This window comes from Palaemon carinicauda, chromosome 44 (genome assembly GCF_036898095.1).
Source record: "Palaemon carinicauda isolate YSFRI2023 chromosome 44, ASM3689809v2, whole genome shotgun sequence".
Taxonomy (NCBI): domain Eukaryota; kingdom Metazoa; phylum Arthropoda; class Malacostraca; order Decapoda; family Palaemonidae; genus Palaemon; species Palaemon carinicauda.
The window spans coordinates 7,955,172-7,965,153 of record NC_090768.1 but is presented as its reverse complement, the minus strand read 5'-3'; the positions used below and the strand labels follow the sequence as shown (position 1 = coordinate 7,965,153).

At 37.5% G+C, this 9,982-nt stretch overlaps 1 protein-coding gene across 2 annotated transcripts in view; it reads left to right on the top strand.

Moving 5' to 3' along the window:
* Positions 1–8,570: 8,570 nt before the first annotated feature.
* Positions 8,571–9,982, top strand: part of LOC137634309 (protein EURL homolog) — a 31,337-nt gene continuing 29,925 nt past the window's right edge. Inside the window, exon 1 of one of the 2 annotated variants that reach the window (XM_068366668.1) lies at positions 8,571–8,797. In XM_068366668.1, the coding sequence (XP_068222769.1) occupies positions 8,671–8,797 (127 nt within the window). In that variant the 5' untranslated portion in view covers positions 8,571–8,670. The remainder of the gene's footprint in view (positions 8,798–9,982) is intronic. The other variant, XM_068366669.1, reaches the window with a different exon arrangement.

The window sequence follows — 9,982 nt, the reverse complement described above, 5'->3', positions numbered from 1 at the left end:
ATATATATATATATATATATATATATATGTGTGTGTGTGTGTGTGTGTGTGTGTGTATATCATAGAGAGGGAAGGAAAGGTACATGGTAATTTGACTGAGAATTATCTGCGTCATATATGTCTTTTGGGACAGAATTGGCTATGATCTTTGCATATTCAATTCAACCAAGGCGTCATGCCCGCAATTGCTAAAGGTGTCGTTTTCAATCTCCCTCTTTTCCTTGTATCGTCAGCTAGTAATAAGATATTTCCTTCCAGTCATATTTAGATATTGATATTCTAACAGTTTTCTTGATAAATGCTAACCATTATGTCAACGCACGTTACATTTTTATTTCTTTTTTCTTTTGTGCACATCACCCACTACGCAGAATTGATTTGTAAGTTTGGCGCTTTGGATTTCAAGACAAAACCTTGAGCGCTCCCTTTCGTGACTTGAATCTTATTCTCTAGCAAAGTCAAATTTCTTTTGTTGTCTCACTGTATTAATACTTTATTAAAGCTAGCTAATACTTAGATGGATGATCACTAAGATATACCAGAGACTGACGAAACATAAGCCCGAAAACATATGAGTTAAAGGTCGTATTCGTTGGCCGGGCGAGCAACTTCATCCGATAATACTTCTTGAAAAGTCAATGGTAGCCTAACGTCTAATGGGGTTAATCATGAAGAGGAAGATAAAAGCATTGAAAAATAACTCAGCCCTAGATTTCTTAGCATGGAAATCTTTGAGACATAATTGATTTGTCTTAAATCAAGTGTTTCATTATGGTAGGCCATAGTCTTAGTCTGTGTGGAATTACCCTAATGACCGGCAGAAAATAGAGCCTAAACACTAACTAGGCCTTGGAAGGAGAGGAGATGGATAGAAATGTGACATGGCGAATAAAGAAAATGAAGTAGACCTACAGTAAAGGATATTTAGATTTGGGTCAGACCCAATTTTGTACGGCAAATTTTCATCGGCTCGAGTTTCTTCGATAGAGACACTCCTTTCTCAAATAAGATTTTACATTTTTAACATGGAAGTGAACAATTTCTTCTCTTTTCTCAACACTTACGCAGCATTTTTACACTTTGCTTCCTCTTATTTTGCATTTGTTTCTATCCATTGTAATTCTATTGATATTCCGGACACGGTTCGTCTATAACAAACAACACTGCTCAGTTTCACCACGGATGGTATCGTCAATACGACAATAGTTTTGCTTTATCGAACATTTCGGGATAAATTTTATTAAATTATGGCAGATTTGGGAGATATTTGATGTATTCTTCTATTGATAGCATCAACCATAAAATCAACCTTCCGGATTTCTGTTACCCCTCTCTTTTGATCTTTGCCTAAGGCTTATATAAAATTCCAATCACTTTCCTTATTTTTATTGAAAATGTAGTCTCAGTAGACCTATGATTGCACAGTTTCACTTAAAAGAGAAAAAAACCCACCTACGGTGTATTTTGGAGCTTCTACTACAACATTTGGAAATTGTCACCAAAGGTGCGATATATATATATATATATATATATATATATATATATATATATATATATATATATATATATATATATATATATATATATATATATATATGTGTGTGTGTGTGTGTGTGTGTGTGTGTGTGTGTGTGTATTATTATTATTATCATTATTATTATTACTTGCTAAGCTACAACCTTTGTTGGAAAAGCAGATTGCCATAAGCCCAAGGGCTCCAACAAGAAAAATAGGCCAGTGAGGAAAGGCAATATGGAAACTACAAGAAAAGTAATTGACAATTGATATAAAATATTCTAAGAACAGTAACAATAATAAAATGAATATTTTATATATAAACTATAAAAACTTAAAAAAAAGCAAGAGGAAGAGAAATAAGATAAAATTGTGTGCCCGAGTGTACCCTCAAGCAAGAGAACTCTACCCCATGACAGTGAAAGACCATGATACAGAGTCTATGGCACTATCTAAGACCAGAGAACAATGGGTTAATTTTTGGAGTGTCTTTCTCCTAGAAGAGCTTCTTACAATGGCTAAAGTGTCTCTTTTACCCTTACCAAGAGGAAAGTAGCCACTGGACAATTATATTGTAGTAGTTAACCCTTTGATCGGAGGAGAATTGTTTGGTAATCTCAGTGTTGTCAAGTATATGAGGAGAGAGGAGAATATGTAAAGAATAGTCGAGAATATTCGGTGTATGTGTAAATGTGTAAGCATAGGGAATGAGCCGTAACCAAAGAGGATCCAATGTAGTTGGAGTATAGATAGTAGGCTAGCCAGGGCACCAGCCAACCCATTCAGATACCCTCTCTTTGGTTACAACTCTTTTTCCCGTTGCCTACACATACACCTAACAACACTGAGATTACCAAACAATTCTCCTTCGCTCAAGGGGTTAACTACTACAATGTTATTGCTCAGGTGCTACTCTCCTCTTGGTAATGGTAGAAGAGGCTCGTTAGCGATGGTAAACAGTTCTTCTAGGAAAAGGACGCTCCTAGATCAAACCATTGTTTTTTCGGGCTTATGGCAATTAATATATATATATATATATACATATATATATATATATATATATATACATATATATATATATATATATATATATATATATATATATATACCTAAGTAGTATATATACAGTGTAAACACACACATACACACACATATACAGTATATATATATATATATATATATATATATATATATATATATATATATATATATATATATAAATGTCTTGGGTAGTTCCATAGCCTCTGTACCATGGTCTTCCACTGTCTTGGGTTAGAGTTCTCTTGCTTAAGGGTACACTCGGGCACACTTCTATCTAGTTTCTCTTCCTCTTGTTTTGTTAAAGTTTTTATAGGAAATATTTATTCTAATGTTGTTACCATACTTAAAATATTTTCTTTTTCTTTATTTCCTTTCCTCACTGGGCTATTTTCCCTGTTGCCCTTGGGCTTATAGCATCCTGCTTTTCCAACTAGGGTTGTAGCTAAGCATTTGATAATACATACATATACCAAAGGCACTTCCCCCAATTTTGGGGGGTAGCCGACAACAACAAGAAACAAAACAAAAAGGGGACCTCTACTCTCTACGTTCCTCCAGCCTAACCAGGGACTCAGCCGAGTTCAGCTGGTACTGCTAGGGTGCCACAGCCCAACCTCCCACATTTCCACCACAGATGAAGCTTCATACTGCTGAGTCCCCTACTGCTGCTACCTCCGCGGTCATCTAAGGCACCGGAGGAAGCAGCAGGGCCTACCGGAACTGCGTCACAATCGCTCGCCATTCATTCCTATTTCTAGCACGCTCTCTTGCCTCTCTCACATCTATCCTCCTATCACCCAGAGCTTTCTTCACACCATCCATCCACCCAAACCTTGGCCTTCCTCTTGTACTTCTCCCATCAACTCTTGCATTCATCACCTTCTTTAGCAGACAGCCATTTTCCATTCTCTCAACATGGCCAAACCACCTCAACACATTCATATCCACTCTAGCCGCTAACTCATTTCTTACACCCGTTCTCACCCTCACCACTTCGTTCCTAACCCTATCTACTCGAGATACACCAGCCATACTCCTCAGACACTTCATCTCAAACACATTCAATTTCTGTCTCTCCATCACTTTCATTCCCCACAACTCCGATCCATACATCACAGTTGGTACAATCACTTTCTCATATAGAACTCTCTTTACATTCATGCCCAATCCTCTATTTTTTACTACTCCCTTAACTGCCCCCAACACTTTGCAACCTTCATTCACTCTCTGACGTACATCTGCTTCCACTCCACCATTTGCTGCAACAACAGACCCCAAGTACTTAAACTGATCCACCTCCTCAAGTAACTCTCCATTCAACATGACATTCAACCTTGCACCACCTTCCCTTCTCGTACATCTCATAACCTTACTCTTACCCACATTAACTCTCAACTTCCTTCTCTCACACACCCTTCCAAATTCTATCACTAGTCGGTCAAGCTTCTCTTCTGTGTCTGCTACCAGTACAGTATCATCCGCAAACAACAACTGATTTACCTCCCATTCATGATCATTCTCGCCTACCAGTTTTAATCCTCGTCCAAGCACTCTAGCATTCACCTCTCTCACCACTCCATCAACATACAAGTTAAACAACCACGGCGACATCACACATCCCTGTCTCAGCCCCACTCTCACCGGAAACCAATCGCTCACCTCATTTCCTATTCTAACACATGCTTTACTACCTGTGTAGAAACTTTTCACTGCTTGCAACAACCTTCCACCAACTCCATATAACCTCATCACATTCCACATTGCTTCCCTATCAACTCTATCATATGCTTTCTCCAGATCCATAAACGCAACATACACCTCCTTACCTTTTGCTAAATATTTCTCGCATATCTGCCTAACTGTAAAAATCTGATTCATACAACCCCTACCTCTTCTAAAACCACCCTGTACTTCCAAGATTGCATTCTCTGTTTTATCCTTAATCCTATTAATCAGTATTCTACCATACACTTTTCCAACTACACTCAACAAACTAATACCTCTTGAATTACAACACTCATGCACATCTCCCTTACCCTTATATAGTGGTACAATACATGCACAGACCCAATCTACTGGTACCATTGACAACACAAAACACACATCAAACAATCTCACCAACCATTCAAGTACAGTCACACCCCCTTCCTTCAACATCTCAGCTTTCACACCATCCATACCCGATGCTTTTCCTACTCTCGTTTCATCTAGTGCTCTCCTCACTTCCTCTATCGTAATCTCTCTCTCATTCTCATCTCCCATCACTGGCACCTCAACACCTGGAACCGCAATTATATCTGCCTCCCTATCATCCTCAACATTCAGCAAACTTTCAAAATATTCCGCCCACCTTTTCCTTGCCTCCTCTCCTTTTAACAACCTTCCATTTCCATCTTTCACTGTCTCTTCAATTCTTGTGCCGGCCTTTCTTACTCTCTTCACTTCTTTCCAAAACTTCTTCTTATTCTCTTCATATGACTGACCCAGTCCCTGACCCCACCTCAGGTCAGCTGCCCTCTTTGCCTCACGTACCTTGCGCTTTACTTCCCCCTTTTGCTCTCTATATTTTTCATACTTCTCTATACTATTACTCTGCAGCCATTCTTCAAAAGCCCTCTTTTTCTCTTCCACTTTTACCTTCACTCCTTCATTCCACCATTCACTGCCCTTCCTCATGCTGCCTCCAACAACCTTCTTGCCACATACATCACTTGCAATCCCAACAAAATTTTCTTTTGCTAACTTCCACTCCTCCTCTAAATTACCAGTTTCTCTTACTCTCACCTCGTCATATGCCATTTTCAACCTTTCCTGATATTTACTTTTTACCCCCAGTTTTATTAGCTCTTCAACCCTCACTAGCTCCCTTTTACATCCACCTACTCTATTCCCCCACTCTTTTGCTACAACTAATTTTCCTTCCACCAAAAAATGATCAGACATACCGGTAGCCATACCCCTAAACACGTGCACGTCTTTCAATCTTCCAAACATTCTTTTTGTTATCAACACATAATCCATTAATGCCCTTTCTACTACTCTTCCATTTGCCACTCTTACCCATGTATACTTATTTTTATCTTTCTTTTTAAAAAAGCTAGCACTTATTACCATCTCTTGTTCAACACACATATCTACCAGTCTCTCACCACTCTCATTTTCACCTGGTACGCCATATTTCCCAATGACACCTTCTACCTCTCCAGCACCCACTCTAGCATTTAAGTCACCCATAACAACTACATAATTCCTTCTACCCAGTCCTTCTACACACCTAGTTAATTCATTCCAGAACTCATTCCGCTCTTCTTCACTTTTCTCACTACCTGGCCCATACGCACTGACAAACGCCCAACATTCCCTACCCAACCTAACCCTTACCCACATTAACCTAGATGATATCTCCTTCCATTCCACTACTTTACCTGTCATCCATTCACTCAACAATAAAGCCACACCCTCTCTCGCTCTTCCCCTTTCAATCCCAGACACTCTACCAGACATTTCACCAAACATCACTTCACCCTTTCCTTTCATCTTTGTCTCACACAAGGCCAATACATCCATCCTTCTACTTCTAAACATACTTCCAATCTCACATCTTTTACTCTCTATCGTACTACATCCACGCACATTCAAACACCCCAAAACTAGAGTGCGGGGAGCAGCAGTCACTCTCCCCCCCAGCTCCATCTCTTTGTTGCTGTCTCACAGGATACTTTTACAGGAGAGGGGGTTCCCAGCCCCCTCGTCCCGTCCCTTTTAGTCGCCTCTTACGACACGCAGGGATAACGTTGGCGCTATTCTAATTGTTTTAATAATAATAATAATAATAATAATAATAATAATAATAATAATAATAATGATAATAATAATAAGTATATATATATATATATATATATATATATATATATATATATATATATATATATATATATATATATTTCTATAAGCCCGAGGGATCTAACAAGAAATGAGGAAATTGTATACACACACACACACACACACACACTTGCTGAGTGGGGATACCTTATCGTGACGAAAGGGTTTGTGTATCGTCATGATCAAAGCTGTACTAGTCAGGGCCACCCATACTAGGTTGGTTTGCTGTGGGCGATCATATTATCACCAATCCGCACTGGCCAGTGTGATGATGAAAACTGGCCAAACTTTAGACATGAATAAGGACATATCTGAGGCCTTAGTCCTGCAGTGGACTAGAAACAGGTGCATTTCACCTCATATTATTAGCCTACATTCAACTTTTAGCAAGTTAACAACAACAATAATAATAATAATAATAATAATAATAATAATAATAATAATAATAATAATAATAATAATAATAATAATAATAATAATAATAATAATAATAATGGAATTCATCACAGTAATAAACGAGATAAAACCATAATTTTCAACATGTCGGGTAATGGACAAGTTTTGCCTTCGCCCACAACAATAATTCGAGGTTCACTCAGTAGAGAGCATGCATTTACCACGCATTACAGTCATTTTGCTCCACTTTGCACTACGATGCATTTTCTTAAAAATCTGATTGGTTTGTCCTTGATTCATACCCCACATGTCCTCCAAGTTTCGTTGAAACTGGTTTAGTAGTTTTTGCGTAATGTCATAAAAAAAAAAATTGCGTAATGTCATAAAAAAAATACCATTTGCTCAACATTGAGGTTATTTTCAAAGTACTGCTGCATGCTTGTTATTAAATGTACTTCATCCAAAATGTTCCAGATTCATCCTTGGGACATACCCAACATAATTACCAAGTGTGGTCAAAATTTCAAGTGTAGTTTCTTATTTTGACAGCCTGTAAGCATGCATTTGAGAACAGATCCACATTAAAATGGGAAATGTGATAATTTCGGCTACCTCTTGAAAGCTTCAGTATAGGACCGGGTGAACATGTGAACATTTTCCTATATATTGAAGTTGTCCAGTCACCAGTCACAATTAAAGACACAGTGCCTTCACGAGTAATTTTCAAAATTGTTTCAGGATTTAGCCCCTGATAGAAATGTAATCATTAAGAGGGCTGAAACCGTTGCAACCAAGAGTTTGGAGGAATGATGGGACCTTACCTAACCACCGGGAGTGCTGAAACACCTGTAGCCTACAGCGAGTAAAACTCCATCTTGAGCCGGTCCAGAATTATCATTCCTTAAAAAAGTAAAGGTCTTAAGGGTGTTCTTTACGAGACATTTCTGTCATTAAGGTCTAGTTAGATCTAAGACAATTGCTAGAATATTTATTTGTTAGGAATTAAGAATTTTACAGAATAATTTGTCAAGGAGTTTAGACCATGCACACTGTATCAAAAGCAAGCTCCAGCCAACATAAAATGGGAAGACTAGATATGATTAGTAATGCATTCATGTGAATTTTACTTATCCATTGGAACTTGTATATACCTGATAATCATTAATGTATGAAGCAAATGGCCGGAAATAATTCAAATACAATGAAATACACGCTGTTTAATGTATAGATATGTTGAATTTCTTTGTTCGCCGCTCATGGTTTTCCAGGAAACAGGACTTCAGATGAGTTCACAAAAATCTATCAATTTCTTATGTGATTTAATAAAAAATTGGGAGAAATATGCTTGAAGGAAAACTACACAGACATTGTATATAATATGTTATTATTAACAGACCTAATGAAAACGCCACACTCCGCTACAGGTCGTAACATTTTTTCAGTATGAAAAAAATGGGGAGCTGAACATCGTGTAAAATAAAAATATCGTATTCGGAAGACAAAATCCTGAGTAATCGTGCTATTGTTAATTAGCTTAATATATCTATATATTTTCATTATCCCTTTAAAGAAAATTAGATTTGCTTATATAATGTTCAAAGAATAGAAACGGATTTGACTATTAATTGAATCTTAAACTATCAAACTACCGCTGGGCTACAGCTTACGGTGTTAACCGAAAACTTAAGGACAAGAGTCAGACAGTAACCAGGTCCATTTGAATCGTGGACATTGTCGTATTCACTGCTCAGTACAGTTTTGACCTTGTTTTATGTTTAGCCTTCCTGACACGTCCCAGATACTTTATTGTATTAGTTTATTTACCGTTTACGTGCAATGTTTATTGTTGGGATTTTTTTCAAACGTCAAGTTCGTAACCCTCCAAGCCCAAGGACTCCACATTTGGTGTGTCCCCTCTTCGCCACTTCTCGTTTCAAGATGGCAGCATTAGGGAGAAAGAAAGGTATCTCGTCTAGTATCTTAATTTAGACTTAAATTTAGTAGTTAATAGATATTACTTATTAAACTAAGTAAATGTCAAAAACCAACATTACCATTTTAAAGGTTTTAAAGACCGCCCATGAATGGCAGAGGCAAGGGGCAATGATATTGCCATAGATAGTAGGACAATGCCCTAGAGACTGACCATATATACATATATTCAACGCCCAAGCCCCTCTCCAACCAATCTAGGCCCAGGGAGAACCAGAAAAAGGCTGCTGAGGACTAGGCAGGTAGGCCTATATGCTCCCACAAACTTCCATCCTTAGCTCACAAGGAGTTCGAGTAGACTTGACCCTAGTCCGGTGACCGCGAGGTAGGGACGCTTCCAGTAGGCCATTAGTTACCTTGTCTCTCGTTGAATACTTCAAACTTAATGCACATAATTCATTATTTTCTAACTGAACAAAACATTGATAGCAAAATAATGTTTCAGTAATGAAATGCATGTGTTAAGTTCCGTCTTTTATCCAAGTAATAATCAATCTAAGAGCACTCATGAGTCGTAATAACATAATTATCAAGTTTTATATTCTCGAATCAATGTCGAAAAAAAAAATTACACCAGTTGTGTTCATTAATTTAATGATTTTCCGACGCAAAAATGTTTCAATTAATGTAGCATATCTTGAGATAGGACCAGGAAAAAAAACCCTAAAAGTAAAGTAAGTCTTTATTTTTTTTAACTGCTACTAGTAACAATTTGATCCATTTTATTTGTTTATTTATTATTATCATTATCATCATTATTATTATTAGCTAAGCTACGATCATAGTTGGAAAAGCAAGATGTTATAAGCCCAGGGGCTAGCCCAGTGAGGAAAGGAAACAAGAAAATAAATACTTTACACTAGAAGTAATAAAAAATTAACATGAAATATTTTCAGAACAGTAACATTAAAATAAATCTTTCATATGTAAACTATTGAAACTTCAAAACACAAGAGGAAGATAAATAAGTCAGGGTTAGTGTGCTTGAGTGTGCCCTCAGGCAAAATAATATTGATAACCCATAGATATCCCACCATAGATGCCGCTAGACCCATATTGGCTATGTAGATCCTCTGATATCGGGCAATGGCAGCGCATACATGAAGACTGACGCCATCTTGCCACGGGACTTAGACCAAACCTTGCAAATATAGAC